The following is a 22,671-nucleotide window of genomic DNA, read 5'->3' as shown; positions in this document are numbered from 1 at the left end:
TTCTTCGCCTCAAAATGTGAAAATGCGAATACCTGAAGTCATCGATTTGTGTTTTTCGCATTTTGGAAAATCAGCCACCATAAAAGAGGCTTAAATAAGCTACAAACGTTTTTCCTAATAATGTTGAAACTAAAAACGTTGGTAGCAATTGCAACTCATATTCATTAATAAAAATTAAAGAAAACTTTGAGACCTCGATGGAAATTGCTCCCTGTGTTGTCATGGTCTGGTACTTGCCCTGATACTCCACATCTGTGTCAAGGTCAAATATAGGACACTGAAACAGACAAAATAGTTAACTTGTTAAATCAAAGGAAAAATAATAATCATTTGAGCCGCGTCATGACAAAACCTACATAATGCGTTTGCGACCAGCATGTATCCAGACCAGCCTGGGCATCCGTTCAGTCTGATAAGGATCCATGTTGTTCGCTTACCAACACTTTTACAAGTACAGAAACTGATAGCGAACAGCATGGATCCTGATCAGACTGCGCGGATGTGCAAGCTGGTCTGGAGCCATGCTGGTCGCAAACGCACTATTTTGGTTTTGTCGTGATGCGGCTCATTTTGTCATTATACCACCATAACATGATAATGATCAAAGTTGTCTTTTGTTGTTGTTTTTTTAAAGCCAGTTTCAAGATTTATGCTATAATTCATAAAAAAAAATTGAAATTTAAAATATTTCTGTAATTATTATTGATAAAAAAAATCAATAATGCACATGAAGTGATTTTAAAGGAACTCAACATAGGACTTTTGATATGATTGGCCTGGAAATATTTTTTCAATACTTATGTACTATTTGATGTATGTCTGAACCAATAAACTTGTGTGCAAACTTTTAGTTCTTCCAGAATAATTCTTTTAAGTGTGAAAAATGACTCAAGAGTCTCACCAAAATGCAATTTTCAATTCAAACTAATGTGTAAAAATTAATGATATATGCAATTAATTACTGGCTTTGCAGCACTTATTTCTAATGTATGACTAATGCAGTAAGTGCTATTTTTTGCAAATTATTTGGTAATTTTCATAGATTGTAAGTGCTGTTTACTCTTTGATTGTAGTTCACTTGACAATACAATTAAGTCAACGTCTGGTGAAATCACTTAAATATTGCCTGTAACACAATGATTTTGTCTCTTCAAACTTTTTTTTTTATTTGGGGGGGGGGGGGGGGTCAGTGTAAAATGACAGCTTATGTTAGATCCTGTATATATGTATAATTACGTGACAATTTAACAATGAACACTTCATTTCTTACTTCCTGTCTATATTAACAATACTCAAACTGACCTTGATAACTGATTGCAACAAATAAACATGTGTCTACATAAAAATTGCAACTCATCAAATGATTTATAAATATTCATACATTATCTCTACTGTTCTATTTTTTTTATCTTTTTTGTTTCATTGTGTCAGATTGAAATTTTGAAAATTGGTTGACTCATCTTAACTGTAGAGGACTTGTGTGCAGCTTTAGATTATATTGCTGAAACCCGGGAATAAAATGAAATAGTAATTATCACTCATGGCATTTCATCATTGAAACATAATTAATAAATATCTGTTATTATGGTACTCATTCCAGTGTATCATTGAAACAAAACAAAATGCTATTTTCACTCATGACAGATATCAGTGAATCAAAGAAATAATTATTCACTCATGGAAATTTGTCTATGAAGCATATCAAACTACTTATTTACTCACTTATGAATATATAATTTCCCCCTATTTCATTTTTTCTTTTTTAACATTGAAATAAAATGAAATACTATATTTACAGATTGATATAAGCCAAATGTCTTACAAAACTGGGTATCTATTTCAATCAGCAGTTTATATATATCAGGTTGATATAAGTCAAATTTCTTACAAGACTGGGTATCTATTTCAATCAGCAGTTTTTTGCTATTTACAGAAATAATTAAATGAAATATGATATCTTATTATTGACCTTTTGATATAATTTTGTCAAAATTTTAATTAGATTTTATGAAAAAAAACTTCTTTTTTTTCTACAAAACTGAAGGTACATATTTTATATACATGCAGTAAAAAATAAGCTTTCATTTACTATTGAAGATCCCTGGAATTACTAAAATATACCCCAGGCTAATAACCTGTGAATAATTATAATATGGTCATGAAAGGGGAATATTACAAAAGACCAATTAAAAAGTGGAATGACCAGAAAGAACAACAGTAATTTAAGAGGTCATTTCAGCCCTGACAACACACAAATTAAGTTGTTTTTTTAACTGGATTATAAACTGTCCCTTTAGGATAATTATTTCGAGATGCGGTGGTCAAGTCCACTATTATGGTGTAAAAAACAGTTATCATATTGTGTTTATTATCTTTAGGCAGGCAGGCTTGCTATATAATTAAAATATTGACAAATTGATCAACTGTCAGCGTAACACAGTAGGTAAGGTTGTCAGTTAATTTTCTAGTTAAATATCAATGCAAGACTGGTTCGGATTGTATTTTTTTCTCTAAAATAAATTCTACGTCACTGTCACATTATCATAGCAGCACAGTAACAATAATTTATACTTTATTCAGAAATAAAACATTATATGTCCATCATTTTGCATATCTTAATACATTATCACACAGAGAGTTGTAATATCTAAATACATTATCACACAGAAAGTTGTAATATCTAAATACATTATCACACAGAGAGTTGTAATATCTAAATACATTATCACACAGAGAGTTGTAATATCTAAATACATTATCACACAGAGAGTTGTAATATCTAAATACATTATCACACAGAGAGTTGTAATATCTAAATACATTATCACACAGAGAGTTGTAATATCTAAATACATTATCACACAGAGAGTTGTAATATCTAAATACATTATCACACAGAAAGTTGTAATATCTAAATACTTTATCACACAGAGAGTTGAAATATCTAAATACATTATCACACAGAGAGTTATAATATCTAAATACTTTATCACACAGAAAGTTGTAATATCTAAATACATTATCACACAGAGAGTTGTAATATCTAAATTTCATTTATCAAACTTCATCACAAAGGCAGTTTAAACAATGAATAACAATTGTAAACAACAATATGATCTTTTCTGCAAAAACAATTGAAAAATATATATAATAATGTATAACTGAAACTGATCACAAATCATATTTAACATTTACAGAAAACATTGTTTTCTAGGGAGGACATGGATTTTTCACTTGCATAATTAGATTTTTATGAAGTGTATGCGAGTTCTGTGATCATCAGTAAATTTCATTGAAATGAGGGGCTATCTTGTTTGAAGACATGTTAGTCGGCAATCCCTTTATAACCAGGTTACTTTTACATGTCAGGCATATTTTTCTCATAGAAAATTAAGATCTTAAAGCAGCACGCCTCAAGATTCATACTAATTTTCATGAAATTTTTGAAAATATATTTGAATGTATAATATTGTGAAATAACCAAATAAAAGCAATACACACATTATCAATGGCGCTTACAACCCATGTTAATTACCAAAAAGTGGTCAAAATATACATGAATAGCCCTTACTGCGTTAGTAACGCAATAGAAATATAGTTGTAAATATTGACAAGAGCGATCAGTAATCACATGTGTCGCCTCATGATGGCCAATTTCATGTTGGGACAAAGTTTGTGACAGACGGACAGACAGACGAACAGTGCACAACTACACTTGGTACTGATCATTCCTGTAAAGTTTGGATAAAATTGCAGGAGTAGTACAGACAAGCTTTTGCGTATCTGGCAACACACAGAAAAAAACACCTTTTTATCAAAGGGCCATAACTCGGCCAAAAATCATTCAACCGGAAAACCGTGCAATATGCGCAAGGACTTGAGCTACAGATTAATCCTGTAAAGTTTCATTGAAATTGCTTTAGTGGTATAAGAGAAGAAGTCCGGACAAACTTTAAAATCAAAAATTATTAAAGGGCCATAACTCTGACAAAAATCATTGAACCGGAAAATGCTGATAATATGCACAACTAGACTTGGTACTGATCATTCCTGTGAAGTTTGGATGAAATTGCACCAGTAGTTTATGAGGAGTAGTACGGACAAGCTTTAGTGTATCTGGCAACACACAGAAAAAACACCTTTTTATCAAAAGGCCATAACTCGGCCAAAAATCATTCAACTGGAAAACCCTTGCAATATGCGCAAGGACTTGACCTACAGATCAATCCTGTAAAGTTTCATTGAAATTGCATTAGTTGTATAAGAAAAGTAGTCCAGACAAACTTTAAAATTAAAAATTATTAAAGGGCCATAACTCTGACAAAAATCATTGAACCGGAAAATGCTGACAATATGCACAACTAGACTTGGTACTGATCATTCCTGTAAAGTTTGGATGAAATTGCACCAATAGTATATGAGGAGTAGTCCGGACAAGTTTTGTAATGGACGGACGGACAGGCGTTTTCACAGGACAGTAATTATGTGGCTACTCTTTTGTTCTCTCTATTGTTCTTTTTAGCCACACAAAAGAAAATAGCCACATAAAAGCATTACGGAATGAATGACATCAAAGAGAAACAAGAGCTGGTTGAACCGGGTGATGCTCCCTGAATAGGTTTTGGACACAGGAAGGTATACCTCTTGCAGTGTCAGAGTTATATCACAGAAAAAGTTCAAAGTGCAAAAATAACCCAAATGTGCACGACACATTGTCTCAATAATTATGGTGATCATTTTTGTGAAATAGTTGTAAAATCCAACTTCAAATAACAAAGTTATGGGCCGGACATGATTCTGCTGCAAGGTCATGCTGTGACCTTGACCTTAAAGGTAGCAACCCAAATATTGCATACGACACGTCGTCTCAATATGGTGATCATCTCAGTGAAATGGTTGTTAAATCCGACTTCAAGTAATGAAGTTATGGGCCAGACACGATTTTGCTGCAAGGTCATGCTGTGACCTTGACCTTCAAGGTGGCGACCAAATGTTGCGCGTGACACATTGTCTCATTATGGTGATCATTTCTGTGAAATAGTTGTAAAATCCGACTTCAAATAATGAAGTTATGTGCCGGACACAAATTTGCTGCAAGGTCATGCTGTGACCTTGACCTTCAAGGTAGCAACCCAAATGTTGCGCATGACAGGTCATCTCAATACGGTGATCATTTCTGTGAAATAGTTTTAAAATCTGACTTCAAATAACAAAGTTATGGGCTGGACACAAATTTGCTGCAAGGTCATGCTGTGACCTTGACCTTCAAGGTAGCGACCTAAATGTTGTGTATGACACGTCATCTCAATATGATGATCATTTCTGTGAAATATTTTTAAAATCGGACTTTAAAAAAACGAAGTTATGGGCCGGACACAATTTTACTGCAAGGTCATGCTGTGACCTTGACCTTCAAGGAAGTGGCCCAAATGTTGCGCATGACACGTCGTCTCAATATGGTGATCATTTCTGTGAAAAAGTTTTAAAATCCAACTTCAAATAACAAAGGTATGGGCTGGACACGATTTTGATGCAAGGTCATGCTGTGACCTTGACCTTCAAGGTAGCGACCCAAATGTTGCGCACGACACGTCGTTTTTATATGGTGATCATTTCTGTGAAATATTTTTAAAATCCGACTTCAAATAATTAAGTTATGGACCGGACACGATTTTGCTGCAAGGTCATGCTGTGACCTTGACCTTCAAGATAGCAAGCCAAATGTTGCGCGCGACACGTCGTCTCAATATGGTGATCATTTCTGTGAAATAGTTTTAAAATAAGACTTCAAATAACAAAGTTATGGACCGGACACGAATTTGGGACGTACGGACGGACGGACGACCCAACGACTATATGCTCCCCCGAAATTTTTCGGGGAGCATAAAAACAGTTACCTATTGTCCCTCTAGCCACATAATTACTCTCCTGTGAGTGCAGACGGACAGACAGACGGACAGAGGGACAGACAGATGACGGAGAAGTGATCCCTATATGTCGCCACTACTCCGTAGAGGCGACACAAAAAATCAGTCATTAATCGCACATAAAATATAAAATATTACTTGAATTTTGTATCCTTTTACTATTCCTACATGTAAAACCTAGTACATTTTTTCTCAAGTTTGTTTTTATTGAGATATTTTGACTCATCTGGAGGCATGTAGCTTTAAAAACAAATTCTGAATTTAAGGTATTTTTGGCCATTTTTATTTGTTTGGGTCGTCAGACCAAACAAATAATGGTAGCGAAATTTCAGAGTCTAATGTTGTTAATTGCAAATGCCGAAAGTAGTCCACTTTTTTGAAGCGGTTACTTCCCTTTTGTATGTACACTAAAGCCGAAAAATTCAGGGGAGATCACTGCGTAAAGATGGTCAAAGACAGGCGCATCAATTTTCAAGCAAAGTAATTCCCGAATGGTCGAAGATTTCTAATATTGTTTTATTGTATTTTCTGATCGAAAATAACTAAATACGAAGCGGACATTCAATCTCTGACACAGAAGTTTACAACAAACCTAACAACAAGTAGTTCTCAAAACAGCTTAAAACTAGCGATTTAAAAGAAAGAAATATTTTATTTTGTTACAAGTATCCAACAAATTACAACGCATTTAAAGTTAAACAATAGCGTTGGCTTATAGAATTGTCAATAAATGCACAATCACAAATTACGCGGATGAATATGATTTTATCAATGAAAATACTATTTATTACCGAATACTACATAAACCGAGAAGTGGGATATATAGATTCTACATGTCGGACTGTTTGGGGGAGAGGATTTTCGCTAAAATATTTACTTCAATTTTAAACAACAGGTTTACCCTGAACAAAATACCTCGAAATTAATAAGGATTACAAACCCGAAATGCAATGGAAGTTCTAAATTTAGAATGACTTGATATTATTCAGACTTTCTGTGTATAACTTCTCCGTGGTACAGTGGTAACGCGCTGGCGTAGTGAGTGAGAGGTCTCGAGTTCGAATCCCAGTCGAGGAAACTTTTTTTTTGTTAAATTCTTTTTTTAAGTGTTTTTGTTAAGGAAGTAGCCATGATATGCAAGGATAAAGTGTGGCTGTCGTAAAAAATGAACATAAATGATTTTTTGATGCAACTCTAGTTATGCAGAATTCCGTATGTATCAAACTCTGGTGCCTTGCAAAATGAATTAAATTACATAAAAATAAACCTATACAGGAAAATGCATACAGATATACAGTACGATTTAGATTGCAAAGATCAGAAAATACCACAGAACTTGCAGCCCTTTGATTCTTTATAAATATAAATGCTTATAGTAAGCTCCAGGATTATTTACATCTGTGTTAAACAACAGTTAAAGTCGTTACAAGCCCTAATTTAGAATAATATGGTTTTCTTCAGCCCGTTCACATATAAATTCACCGTGGCTGAAGGGTTTTCGGGCTCGCTTAGAAAGCGAGAGGTCTGGAGTTCAAATCCCAGTAAAGGTAACTCATTTTTTTTCAAATTGTTAAAGTCAAATAAACATTGGATTGAATATCAGTGTTGCAATTAGTCTTATAGCCAATTTACTACAATTAAAACGCTGGAAAGCATTGGTGGCACTATACATATAATCTCACAACCTGCACCTTTCTTACATTCTGAGACCCAAACAAATTCAGCGCCTTCTGTGCTTTGATTTACAATGTAAGTTTGGTGGAAAAATAAGAGTAAATTGGCCTGTAAAGGAATAGATCTTTCGTCCTCAAGTTAATCCTGTCCCATGTATACACTTATGCTACAAGGCGAGATTAATTTAGCTAAACCCAAGTAAATAGTTAAATATGTAATGTAATGTAAAGTTATGTAATGTAATGTAATGTAATGTTATGTTATGTAATGTAATGTAGTACTCAGGCCAGAACATCATCAAGAATGCTAAGCTGAGCTTCTTACGCAGATTTGGTAGACATGACTCTAGACTTGTCACTTCAGAGAGAAAGCTATGAGATACAAGGGAATCTGGGAACCAGTCCCTAGCTCTTATTGAAAAGACCCTTTGATTCTTTTACATGCCCAGTGAATAGCACTGATACATGCGAGGATTACCTGGGCTTCTTACCAGTACACCTCTGGTTAGGTGGGAAACACTGAAAGTGTCTCTGAAAAATCCCAAGGGTGTTACTCAGGATTGAACTTGGGACCTCGGAAGTGACATCCAGTGGTCTAACCGACTGAGCTAACTCGCAACCTCTATATATGCAGTCAAAATAAGTATTATGCAATAGATCCTACAAATTCAGTTTAATCATTCTGCTTGACTACTTTGACGTTCTTGTCATTCATTCTAATACATGTATATAAAATCATTTGTTTTAAACTCTTTTTTACTATTCTATATAAAGTCTTCAAAAAAGAAAACCAATCGCAGTCAGCCATATATTGCTACATCTAATATGTTGAAATAAAGAAGAAAAATGAAATAATTTATAATAATATATAAACTGAGGAAAGACCCTTTATTTATTTATCAGGAGGCAGCTTTCAAATAATGTACATTCTGGCACGTGCATTTGAATACTTTTGTCCTATTATTGTACCGGAAATAAATTTTATATTACATTCAAAACATCATGTGAAACTTGTTTGGGAAAATTACTAATTGTATGTATACTTGACATTATTATGATTAGATTTAATGATGTAATGGTACAATGTATCAAGTATCTCTCCTTAAAACACTTGAGGAAAAAATAACTGGTGCCATTTCGTTTCAATGCATCTTGTATTTGTTTCTTTTGACAGGCAAGAGAACAGTTCACAACCTCTTAAGAATAAGAGCATTTAAGTAGTTATTTTAAATTAATGTATAAACAATACATTCTTTCGATCGAGAGAAAATTTATCATCATAAACTGAAAGAATAGTGAACGAATGGGATAAAATTTTGTTCTTATGAATAAAGGAATCGGATTGTTTCAAGTTGTTTTCAAATTATTCTAAACTGATATGGGCAAATATTTTGTACCAGCTTCAAGAAAGTTTTACAACAAATATTTACATATAAATATGCAGTTGTTCGGTAAAGTAACAGTCATTCTCTTCAGTGTATTTGCTTTGACGAGTTCAGCAAACGAATTTGATCGTCTAAAGTTAAGGGTCAAACATTTAGAAACTAGACTTAATACCGAGTTTACGTTTAGAGACGAGGATATTGCTGAAATTACAGGACGACTAGATGACATAGATAAAGTGTTAAATGCTACTATTGGAAAACAACAGCCCATTCCTTCAGCTGCATCAAAAGCTGGCGACACTGATTTTGAAACAGTGGATACATTGAAAGAGGATTTCACTAGACTTAGGTCAGCCTTCACAGAAGAAAAAACTGAGATTAAAAGATTACGACGGGAAATTCCAAAGATTGAAAACAATTTGATATCCCTAAACAAAGATGTTAAAGATTATTGTGAAGTTGCTGTTAATAACACTGATCATTTATTAACCAGCTTTGAAAAGGTCCAAAATGTGCACAAAGACATTATAAACACACCTGAAATTAAAGCGCTAGAAAGTATGGCTGACCAGGTACAACTAAACACTAAACAAATTGAAAACATTGAAACTCTTGTTACTGTTTTATTAATGCACAGTGGTTACTCATTCTCGAGTTCCCCCTGTGATTTGTTAAGAAAAATTAATCAGAAGAAAAGTAAAATTTACAATTTTCAAAAAGGTTTGGAAATCTACTGTGACCAAACTACAGACGGTGGGGGCTGGGTAGTATTTCAAAGAAGACTTAATGGTAAAACAGATTTTTATCGAAACTGGACTGATTATAAAAACGGCTTTGGTGACCTGAATGGTGAGTTCTGGCTCGGCAATGAACATTTGAGTCTACTGACATCAGATGGCGGACATGAACTGAGAATAGACATGGAAGATTTTGAGGGAAACAGTGCATATGCCAAGTATAGTAAGTTTAAGGTATATCCGGAAGAAGACAATTACAGACTGGAGGTGAGTGGATACAGTGGAACTGCTGGAGATTCTCTTAGACGTCATAATGGAGCGATGTTCTCAACGTATGATAGAGACCATGATACATCCAGGACAATGAATTGTGCAAAAAGTAATCATGGTGCATGGTGGTATAACAGTTGCCACTATTCCAATCTAAATGGACAGTATTATAACCAGCCTGGCAAAATGCATTATACTGGAATTAACTGGTGGGATTGGAAGAAAAAATACTACAGTTTGAAAAAAGTAGAAATGAAATTCCGTTAAGATGATCTACTGAGATATTATCACAGTTATAAAGTTTATCAAATAATACGTTTGTAGTATTTTGTTATGTAAACTTTAAAGAAATATTTCTTGTGATAGCTTATCAAGAAAAAAGACTGCACACATGCATAGTGGAATCACTGTCAGGTTGACTAACATTTCATAGTTACGTTGTTGGTTGCAAATGTTACCTGACATTAAATAGTGCCTCAAACATACATGTATACATGTATATGTATTGATTCCAATTCTTCAAATCTTGTGAAGATCCCACAGAATGTTACGCTATCTATATGAGTTATCTTAAATTTCTTACAAAGTAATAATAAGGCAGGCAAAATGTGATTTTAGAATATATATATATTTGTTGTTTTTTTTTAACCAAGTTTAAGGCCCCTTAATATTTCAATAAAAAGAAAACAAACATGAAAAGAATACAATACAAACAAGATAACTATAGCATTTAAATTGATAAGTAGGTTATCAATAATAAATATACTTATGATGTTTAAGTCAGGTATTTTTGAAGATATAAGATATTTTATAAAGTTAAGAGGTTCATTTATATAGATAATTACACAAGAAAAGGGGCAAAAAGTGTGAAAAAAAACTGTTTGGTACCAATTCTCTCTGCATGTATTTTTGTAGATATCAACCCAACGATTAGATTTATCCAGCAATTTTCAAACTAATGTATCATTTTGTAATGCAACAGGTCTTTCTATTTTTATCTGTTTTAAAACTTCCTTTTGAAAGATACTAATGTCTGGAATTTGTTTCTTTATTTATTTTGCTGGTATAAATGTAATATTTTGAGAAGAGGAAAATATATGATGTTTTCTTACCTTTAGCATGAAGACAGATGTAAAATTGTCATATGTTACATTTATTGCTATTTCATTTAGCCATTTGAATATATTTTTCCATAATATTTGTACCGTTAGGCAGTCCCAAAATAGATGCTCTATCATACAGCAAAAATCACAAAGACTAGATTTGGTTAATTTACATTGAAGGAGGAACTTGTTCGTTGCAATGTTCCTATGTAATTTCTATGTAGAAATTATATTGAAAGTTTTGTAAAATATATTCTTTACAGTATACAGAAATGTTTTTGTAAATATTTTGCCATTAAAATTCTTTTTGTGCAAATCGTTCTCATCATTTTATTTTCGATTTTGTTTTTTGATTTTTACACAGTCTCATTTGCTTTTGAATCTGTGTAAACTTTTTACTGATATTGGACATGTTTGTTTTTACTATGATATCAAAGTGCTTTATTTCTGTTCACAAATTTAGTTTTACATTAAAATGAATATTGCCAAGTCAGCAAAATTCTACTAATAAGTTTTTTTGTACTTTCAATTCTATAGCTAACCCATTTTAAATCTATAGCTAAATTCTCTCTTAAATCTATATCTAAACTTTCTTTAATCTACGGCTAAAATCTTTTAAATCTATAGCTAAACTCTTTTAAATCACTAGCTATACACTATTAAATCTATAGCTAACCTCTCTTTTAAATCTATAGATAAACTTTCTTTTAAATCTATAGCTAAACTCTCTCTAAAATCTATAGCTAAACTATTTTTATTCTACTGCTAAAATCTTTAAATTCATAGCAAAACTCTCGTTTAAATATAAAGCTTAACTCTATTAAATCTATAGCTAACTATTTTAAATCTATAGCTATATACTATTAAATTTATAGCTAAAATATTTTAAATCTATAGCTAAAATATTTTATATATATAGCTAAACTCTTTTTAAATCTATAGCTCAAATCTTTTAAATCTGTAGCTAAACTCTTAAAAGTTATCTGAATTACGTACCTGAGTATTTTGTATAGAAAGAACAGCACATTTCTTATCAGAAGACTTTGCCCTGACCAACACTGTCTCTACACCCTCGGGGAATGTGTACATATTAAACACTGGCTTGGATGGTAAACTGATCACTTCATGATAACTATTGGTCCTGTAATGAAAACAAAATACTGACGTAGTTCTGCCAAGACATGAGTGTGACTAAAAAAAGTGTTGGAGCACCACACTAAATACCGTATTCCGGTTATATATACCGGACAAGGTGCTTGATCTTGCCTTTTCAGCCATCGAAATGCACTTTAGTTTGTCTAATTAATCTCTTCACACCGATTTATGTACAATCATGAATGAAAAATGTAAGAAAGGGCGAAAAAAGCGATACTTTTCTACATTGTGATTTCTGCGTCTAGAGGTAATGCTCCAACCCTGTAGAAAGTTAAATTCAAACATAATTGTAACTTTATTTGACTAAGGGATGTAGATATTTAAGCCTTTATCTACTTGAACTAAGATTATCTAGCCTTTTCCACCAGTATAAAGTTAGGCCAGTCTGTATATCCCTAGAGTATGACCAAGCCCTATACTGTTGATAGCACAATTTTTATATTTCGATAATATTATCGAAATCCATTAAATTTTGATCGAGATTCTTCCAAATTCAAAGCAAGGCAAATCAATTAGACATTTAGCAGATTAAAAAGGGTTTAATTTTTTTGTTTCATTTTTGTTGCACTTTTAAGGTTTAAATTTCCCGATCATTTATAGTTAAATTTTGGTTAAAAAAACAAACTCTGAATGAAATTTGAGACTTTAATTAGACATAAAAAATACCCCTGGGTTTTTTCAGTTTTAAATTCTGCTAAATAAATCTTTGATTAAAAAAAATCTTTTTCCCCAAAATTAAAAAATGTATCTAAAAACAACATCAGAAAAAACCAAGACAGTCAAGTCTATTAAAAATTCTGTACATCCCAAAGGGGGCTAATTTTAAATTAAAAAAAATTTAATTTAATCTGAATCATCAAAATTTTTCTTAGAAATATCATTTTCTCTAAAAATTGGCCCGTAGCACTGGGGGAAATCCCAGTAGCCCTGGGGGTTTGGGGAGGTATTTTAAGCAAATTTCGGTGGGGGCCCAATTCTACGTATTTAATATTGATGTCACTAGAAAATTTATTCAAGCAATAAATATTACTGTAGCATAAAGTCATATACAAGCTCTGCTCTCAATGTAAACGATATCTCCCTCTCTGCCTGTGTTGAAAACTCCACATATATCTTCTGAACTGTATGGTTTGTGTCTACAGGGCACAGTGTGCGACTCACGTCCATGTAGTTAAAACTTTTCATAACTAAAGGTATCTGCCATGACATAACACTTCTTTCTTGTCTGACAACCACTATAGTGGGGAAATCTTGAACACTGTCAATGCTAGTTGAATATATCCTAACAGCCCCAGGATTCTTCTGAAACAGATATTTCTGACAATATTAACTATAATAACAACTAGGGATTTACATGTATCATATGAGCCGTGCCACGACAAAACCAACATAATGGGTTTGAAACCAGCATGGATCCAGACCAGCCTGCGCATCCCCGCAGTCTGATCAGAATCCATGCTGTTCGCTTACTAACCCTATTACAAGTTTATTTTGTTTTGTTTTGGGTTGTACGTCACATCAACACAGTATAGGTCATATCGCGACGTTCCAGCTTTACTGGTGGAGGAAGACCTCAGGTGCCCTTCCGTGCATTATTTCAGGCACGAACGGGTACCTGAGTAGAACCACCGACGTTCCGTAAGCTAGCTGGATAGCTTCCTCACATGAAAGAATCCAAAGTCCCTGTCGGGATTCGAACCCACAAGCAGAGAGACTGATAGCGAACAGCATGGATCCTGATCAGACTGCGCGGATGCGCAGGCTGGTCTGGATCCATGCTGGTTGCACACCCATTATGTTGGTTTTGTCGTGACACGGCTCATATATTTTTGATCAAACTTTTATATTATTAACTTTAATGTAAAATAATATTCCTTAGAAAAATTAAAATATTGAATTTATTTATTTTGTATTTATATGTGGCTAATAAAATGCAATAATTATAAATCTAAAATCAAGGAATTACCTCTTAAAAATGTTTGTGTACTTAAATTTGTAGGTAAAACTAAGAGGATTAGTTATTGTAATTCTCATCTGTATTGTGATTACTATTGTATTTTTTTTTACTTTATGTAAACCATTTCTCATTGATTATTTGTTGATTGCTGTTGCAAAAAAAATTGTATGTTTAACACTGATTAAAATCTAGGCTACTGATACTTATCGGTCACCTAGATAAAGTACTGTATTGTCTATTGCTTTATCAAAGCAGACAAATTTTTTCCCTATTTTTCACCAATTATTCCTGTCTAGCACCTTTCTTTGGTGATTTAGACATAAAATGACTGAAATTAATTACAGTTTTCAATTGTGAAACAAGTCTGGAATAGCCTGCCGAATGAGCTAAGAACAGAAACTGATTACGGCAAATTCCAGAGGCTTATCCAGACCTGGAGTGGCTTCAAATGCAAGTGCTCTATGTGTGCCCAAGTGTTTTTAGTATTGTTGTTTATGCCTTTTCTTTAGTTACTGCCTTTATGTATGTTAATGTAGCTGCTTCTTTTGATTTCTTCTGTGTTTTGTATATGGCCTTTATTTTTTGTTTGATATTATTTTTTATGTGCTTCTTATATGCTTCTTATATACTTACAACTATTCTGTATAACCACAGTGTCATTTGTCAGTATGTTAGTTTTTGAGTGTGTGGGAGTTGCTGATCACTTTTCCCATATTTAATTATGGGGATAACAGCTTTTAACCATTTTATTGTCTAACTTTTAATTCAATTTGACATTAATTAATCTATATATATTTTTTTATTAAGCTTACCCAAATGACTTTGTTTTAGGCCAGCTCAGACCAGCAACTGCTACACAAACATTTCCAATTTTATCTTGACACATGTACATGTTGTTTCACATTCATATTTTCATAGTTGAGTATATATCAGATGCTGCTATTGAGTATATATCAGATGCTGCTACTGAGTATATATCAGATGCTGCTACTGAGTATATATCAGATGCTGCTACTGAGAATATATCAGATGCTGCTATTGAGTATATATCAAATGCTGCTACTGAGTATATATCAGATGCTGCTACTGAGTATATATCAGATGCTGCTACTGAGTATATATCAGATGCTGCTACTGAGTATATATCAGATGCTGCTACTGAGTATATATCAAATGCTGCTACTGAGTATATATCAAATGCTGCTATTGAGTATATATCAGATGCTGCTACTGAGAATATATCAAATGCTGCTACTGAGTATATATCAGATGCTGCTACTGAGTATATATCAGATGCTGCTACTGAGTATATATCAGATGCTGCTACTGAGTATATATCAGATGCTGCTACTGAGTATATATCAAATGCTGCTACTGAGTATATATCAGATGCTGCTACTGAGTATATATCAAATGCTGCTACTGAGTATATATCAAATGCTGCTACTGAGTATATATCAAATGCTGCTACTGATATATGCTAGAGGCAGCATGCTGGACTTTGGGTCAGTCGTAATGATATATGATCGAATTCTCATTTTCATTTTTCTTATTTACTTTTTCTAATTCTAATAATAAGGTTAAGTGTACATAAAATGGAATTCTAGTATGTTGTAATATTCTGTGATGCTTGATTGCAGCGTGATATCTGCTTTTAGTCAATTATTATCTTATCCATATTAATATGTGCTTACAAATCTAATTGAGCCGTGTCATGACAAAACCAACATCCGCGCAGTCTGATCAGGATCCATGCTGTTCGCTTACCAACCCTATTACAAGTAGAGAACCTAATAGCGAACAGCATGGATCCTGATCAGACTGCGTGGATGCGCAGGGTGGTCTGGATCCATGCTGTTTGCAAACCCACAATGTTGGTTTTGTTGTGACGCGGCTCAATTTGTTTTACAGATTCAAAAATGAACATTGATCTTCTTCATCCTTTTTTATATTTTGTCTTTATACAAGTTGTTTGTTTGCATTGTTAAAGGATAGTCTGTTATGTTGGAAAATAGCTGATATAGAATTTCCTTAAACAATGGAACATTAAACACGAAACTTTAAGTCCCTACCATGCAAGTTCAAATGGACTTAGTGAAGTATATGTTAAAATTGCGAAACACATTCTCCAGAAAGCTAAGGATGACAATAAAGATCCTTATTTTCCCCCTTTTAGAATATAGGAATACACCGCTTAAATGTGGATGGTCATTCACTTAAAGATGACTCAAGTCACTTCTCCCAACAACCAACTCTCGCCACAAACAGTAAATCATCGTGAACCAAGAAAAGAAATAGAAAAAAATTCAAATTAATTAGCAAGAAGCATTCTGATAAAAACACACACAAAATGAAACCCCTAAAAATTGGAGAATCTGTAAGAATTTGTAAAGATAAGTACAGGATACCAGCCAAGGTTATAACCCAGCATAATGAACACTCATTTCACATGCAGCCCCCTTACGGTGCTGTTTATTGTAGAAAGCGCCATTTCCTAAACAAAGCTCCTGAACTATCTGACCTGTCATAACAAACACAGCAACCATCTAAAGTAGATGAACCCCAGGAATCTATTTTAAGTGAACAAACAAGTCAAAATACCCCTACAGAGTCCCTATCTCCTGCAAAAGTGCCAGGTAAATCAAAACTATTCACAATCACTATGTCACAAATAAGCTTTTAAAATACTGTGGAAGGAATGGACAAAGTGATAACATTTGCTGAAGTAACCATTAGTAAATAGATACAAGTTTTGGAGGGCCCGGGCTACCCCTCAAAACATATTTTTTTTTTTTATGCTCCTCAAAAATTAATGTAACTTAAATTTTTTTAAACCTTTAAATTCCCTTTTTTTTTAACAAGTTTTTTTTTTGGGGCCCTTTTGGGGGTAAAATTTATCCTTATTTTGTATGTGAAAGATTCCTAAAAAAAATATCCATTATTATAAATTTTTTAAAATGACTTATTTTTTATTTAAAAAGGAAACCATTTTCCAAAAACAAATAAAAATGTTTTTTCGGGAATAAGCTTTTTAGCTAAAGTGGTATTTTACGGTACCTTACAATTTTTCCCCAAACAAAACTTTTTAAACAGATATTTTAACATAAAAAAAAATAAAATTTTTATTAAATTTAAAATAGAAAATTCTGAAAAAATTAAAAAAGGTTTTTGGGTCAATGTATTGTCGGTTTCACAGGGGGTATTAGTTTTGAAACATATTTCTTTTTTTTACGTTTGATTTTAAAATGGAAAACAAGCGATTTGACCGGGTAAAAATATTAAACCCCGTGGTTGTCTTAAATTTTTCAAAAAGTAAAAACCCCTCACATTTATTTTGCATGCCAAAAGGAAACCCCCAAAATTTAAAACCATTTAGAAACAAAAAGGTGAAATGATTAAAAAAAATAATTTTTTAAAACCTAGGGAAAATGAATTTTTCATATTGTTTGAGATATAATTTTAAAGAATAAAAAAAAAAAAAATTTTTTAAGTTTTTGCACAAAAAAACATTTGTGGTTTCGTTAGGGGGTTAAGGGGAATGTTCCTTTTCGTTTATTTCTTGAATTTCATAATGTTTTAAATACAAATTTTTTTTTAATTACCATTTCTTTTATTATTAAAGTAAATAGGAAAAACCCCAAAATTAGTTATTCCATATTTTTTATTTTTTTTTTAAATTTGAAAAAATTTTTTTTTTAACACATTTTTTCCCTGGAAAGTTTTAAAAAAAGATTAAAAATAGCTGAAATTTTATTTCAGCATCTTAAATTTATTATTTAATTTTTTGGGTTGCACCTTTATTAATCAAGTAAATTACTGATACGACGTAAACACTGAAACACCAAACAGAAATACGAGTCATTTTATTTTTCAGCGTTGATAGAAATTAATCTACCCTTCCTGTTCGAAACAACTTTCACTTTCGTTTGCAGCCCGTTTCGTCTCGCTTCCGGTCTTCCGGGTATTAAAACAAAAAGTTTTGCATTCAGCGCAAAGTTATAAATTTTGACAGGTGCGGCCTTTTACTATTTCGGCATGTGTCAACTTGGATTATCAAATGTAAAAAAAATCTTTAGAAAACAAGTTTGCCTACCAAGATTCCTTCCAGGAACACACTAAATTTATCTTTAAAACTATTTATTGATAGGAAGTGGCTAGCCGTACGGGCCCGTACGGCTAGCCGTACGTGAGTCACGTACGACTAGCAAGGGAAGTCGAACATGCATATTTATTTTGTGCCTCATGATTATGATTTGTTGTTTTATTTGTATGAAAGATGATTTCTTTGAGAAAAAAAAACGGTGAAAATCAAAAATAATTGTACAATTTTCAAATACAATAGATAAATATCGAACATAAAAGCACAATCAATTAATAAGTACCCAGGGACTGACAATAGTATTTTATAATGCGTTTTACGGAACATGCAAACTTTCCTTATATTAACAAACTTCTATACCGTCGGTAATTGACGCAATTATCAGAGGCCAACAACAATAATTTGGTTATTTTTGTTTCATTTTAAAGGTGTCCAAAATTAAACTTAATGAAACAAAAAAGGATTATCATCACAATTTTGTAATTTATTTCAATTGATGTTATTTAACTGCGACCAAACGCTATTTTTTCTCAACGTCTTGAGATGACAAAGATCGATATTGGTACTTTTTTGCTGTAGCCAACAAAGCGATTAATCTCTAAAAAGTAAACATACGAAGACAATTGCTGTTTCTTGGTTAAAATCCTCCCTTAAAGTCATAAAATAACATGCATTTTTGGCTTCCATATAATTTTGAAAATTCCGTACGGCTAGCCAATACAGTGTGTCCTTGCTAGTCTTACGTGACTCACGTACGGCTAGAAATTTTGGCTGCCCGTACAGCTAGCCACTTTCTTATTGATAATAGCTTAGTAGAGAAAATAGAGAGAAATACATGTAAGAATCCCTAAAGAAAGCCCAACATGGTAAAATTGAAAATGTTGCAGGCTCGGTTTGATTGAGCCTGTTCATGGACGGTACTGTCAAGTGCAAACTACCGTCCACGCCCCCTAGCACCGGCTTAAGCAGAATTCAACATTTAACATGAACAGGTAAAATTTTGAATTTTGAAACATCCTCAGACGTGTTCATATGGCGGTTATCATGGAACTTAATTGTGACACGTAAGTGTCATTCCATGAAAAGCGGCATATGGCCCCAAGTAAAAACTTCGTGTGCCCTAAACGAGAAAACAATGGGCGGAACTAAATAAAATGGAATTTTGAAAGGGGATCTGAGGTTATGAAGCCTGCATATCACAGATATGACGTCAAAAGACAAACAAATATCCTAAGGGTGATTCAACAGTATTCAAGTATTCGAGTCACTGCTTTATATAAATAGAAATAGAAGTATGAAATAGAAGTATGCGTTTATGTAAGGCAATAAAACATATGGACTTGTCCGACTGGATGGGGGTATTATGTTATAACAAGAGCTGTCGGTATATGGAAAAAAAATATGATTTATGAATTTATGTAAACCATGGCCACGCCCCGAACACCTGTGTTTCTCATGAGAGGATTTTTTTCCTTTTCAAAGTTTATCAGTAGTTTGCAAATATATTTGCGTCTATATTTACACAGAGTAATGCATTGAAAGCGTACAAATTATCCTGAGTACAGAATGTAACAAACCACAGCGAATTACCCTTTAGCTTGCATTGGATGTGGCTCACCTAGATTTATGACAGGATCGAAGTCTAGCAGAGATAGGTTCCAATCTACAAATGTTTGTACACTTAATTCTATGTGGCATACTTAAGTATTACATGTAATACCTCTTTTTTAAGACAATGGTAACGTATCTAATATGCACTCATGTGTACACATAAGCAAAGTGTATTTAAAACAAAACAAAACAAAACAAACAGAAACAAAACAAACAAAAAACAAAACATGATTTAGGTCCGTTTGGATCCATGTTAAAGGATATAAAGTAACACAAAGTCCGATTTGGAACAGACTTTATTTATCTAACACTTTTGAACCAAATCGCACACAAATAAAATATGGGCATGTGACTAAGAAGTACAATTTATTGTTAATGAAAAGTAATATGCACAAAGCATAGCATAAACACTCGTCAACAACACAAAAGTTAACACCATAATTGGTATGGGTTCAAAATCAGTGTAGTTTTTGTCTCTTCTTTTTTTAAAATAGAGAAAATAAGAATCCCTAAAGAAAGCCCAACACGTCAAAATTGAAAATGTTGCAGGCTCGGTTTGATTGAGCCTGTTCATGGACGGTACTGTCAAGTGCAAACTACCGTCCAGCCCTAGGCACCATCTTAAGCAGAATCCAACATTTAAACATGAAATTGGTAAAATTTTGAATTAAGAAACATCAGCAGATGTGTCATATTGGGGTTTATGGAACCTTCAATGTGACACTTCCGTGCCATTCCATGAAAAGCGGCGTATGGTCCCCAAGTAATGGGAAGCGTGTGCCCTTTAGAACGAGAAAACAATGAAATGGAAAATTTTGAAAGGGGTTATGAAGCCTGCATATCACAAATAAAGACGTCAAAAGACAAAGTTACAAAGCAGGCAACATATCTAAGGGTGATTCAACATTATTCAATTAGGAATATTGGAACCAACCTAAATAGAAAATGCCGAAAAGTAAAAACTAAAAATACCAAAAGCACAACAATAATGTCGTGCTAAACGATCTTTAGGATCGGAAATATACACATCTCTGATTGAATGTACGGGCGACTTTCCACAGCCTCCAGCACGGAAAAACAACGCTAATGTGGCAATAAAATAGAAAAAATAAGAACCCCTAACGAAAGCCATGTTAAGTCTATGATTTTCATATAGAAGTGGTCTTGTTTAAACTTGCACATAATTTAAAACAAAATATTTGTGTACAAACAGCAACTTTCAAAATTTAAAGAAATCGCTAAAAGGGTGAGCTTAAAGGACTGTCTAAACGACAAAATAGATAATAAAGCTGACTCCTGTTAACTAAGCCTGTTCATGAATGACATCTGTAACATTCGCACACGAAGGGGAGATTATTGAAAATCAAGTTATAAATCATGACAAAGGATTTTTAATAAGAGACAAAGTGTAAAAGCAAAACATTTAAAAACTCTTTTTATGATAACATGTTTGTATAGGAACAATCTAGGCAACTATGTGCCGCACAAAGAGGTAAGAAGACTTTAAGTCTGTCCTTTTTGACTAAGCGTTTCCCTGGTGTATCTTGCTGAATAAGCCCTACACAGTATACCTACAGATAACATCAATTTTCAGGTCATTTATTAATCAAAATATCATTAAACTTTTTATCAATGAAGTTTATTTAATCCAAAGTATCAAATTTATTCTGGCATAAAAATACTGTGGGAGCGAAACGTCTTGGTGTGAACCTTTTTGGTATGAACCGTCTTTTTTCAGATTTTATTAAATACAGTCATGGTTCATAAGAACATGTGACATAAAATACAAAATTGTGAACATGTAACAACTGGAACACAGAAAAATATGCATGAAAATATACATAAAACAGGAGAATGAATGACAATCATATTGTATCCATAAAATAAAAAATATATGACTCTCAATAATAACCAAAATTTTATGCTTCAAAATTTCTAGGAGACTAATGATATAACATTATACTTATTATTTGCCTGTTGTAATTATTTCTTTACAAAATAAAGCAAGGTTTTTTTTTAATATGACTTGTTTTTACTATTTATAAGATCTTCAAATTTCAATGCATTAGGATACCTATAATAATATGGTTTAAGGTGACAACGGAGTCAATTATCACTGAAAATACCTAAAATGAGATTTTTTGCTAAGTAGATTTATCAACCTTTTCTGAACACATTTGTGATTTAATTTTGGAAGCAGTTAGTCCAAAAAATGTGTTTTTAAACGTTTTAAAACGGAACCTATACTATTTGTATCTGCATTCGCCGTAACCTGTCGATTATCGATAACGCTCCGCCCCCTGTTGAGGCATCAATGAGGGAAATCGGTAGTTCCATATATATCCGTGAATTACAGGTCCATACTGGTCCATACTTCTCGTAATACATGTATCGTACAACTAACGTACATCTTTTATGAATATCTCAACATTTAGCCTTTTTATAAACTTAAGAAATTGTCGGCCAATGTACGTAACTGAAACATAAATAATTAAGCATAAACGGCAAAATCGCCACGACCCACGTGGTTGATTAAAAATGTAGTTGCTAAAATATCCATAATGTGTGAAAATAATTTGTCTGTCCGTTAATCTGATAAATATTACGTTGAGTTGATAGACCTTTGTACGGATTCCAAGGCTTACTTTACATTCAACCTCGTTTTCTAACATGTCAAGTAAAACAACAACAAAAACAGACAACATTTTTATATGTGAACGCCTATGTGACTTGTGGAAAGGTGTCCCTGAAAAA

At 33.0% G+C, this 22,671-nt stretch overlaps 3 protein-coding genes across 3 annotated transcripts in view; 2 read left to right on the top strand and 1 right to left on the bottom strand.

Annotated features, from left to right (window-relative positions):
• Positions 1-13,459, bottom strand: part of LOC132753588 (SID1 transmembrane family member 1-like) — a 50,703-nt gene extending 37,244 nt beyond the window's left edge. The window contains exons 1-3 of the mRNA XM_060744072.1: positions 13,281-13,459; positions 12,092-12,236; positions 194-277 (exon numbers count right to left, since the gene is read on the bottom strand). Coding sequence (XP_060600055.1) covers positions 194-277; positions 12,092-12,236; positions 13,281-13,459 — 408 coding nt within the window. The remainder of the gene's footprint in view (positions 1-193; positions 278-12,091; positions 12,237-13,280) is intronic.
• LOC132753589 (fibrinogen-like protein 1) lies at positions 8,510-10,599 on the top strand. Its single transcript, XM_060744073.1, has one exon. It carries the CDS (start codon positions 8,979-8,981, stop codon positions 10,257-10,259), a length of 1,281 nt encoding a protein of 426 aa, XP_060600056.1. The 5' UTR covers positions 8,510-8,978; the 3' UTR covers positions 10,260-10,599.
• Positions 13,460-15,091: 1,632 nt separating the features above from the next.
• Positions 15,092-15,691, top strand: LOC132753590 (KH domain-containing protein 3-like). Its single transcript, XM_060744074.1, has one exon. It carries the CDS (start codon positions 15,092-15,094, stop codon positions 15,689-15,691), a length of 600 nt encoding a protein of 199 aa, XP_060600057.1.
• The last annotated feature ends 6,980 nt before the right edge of the window (positions 15,692-22,671 follow it).

This window comes from Ruditapes philippinarum, unplaced genomic scaffold, assembly GCF_026571515.1.
Source record: "Ruditapes philippinarum isolate M1 unplaced genomic scaffold, ASM2657151v2 ctg7457_1_1_1_1, whole genome shotgun sequence".
NCBI classification, from domain to species: Eukaryota; Metazoa; Mollusca; class Bivalvia; order Venerida; family Veneridae; genus Ruditapes; species Ruditapes philippinarum.
Note: the sequence above shows the minus strand (reverse complement) of the source record. Positions and strands in the feature narration are given on the sequence as shown.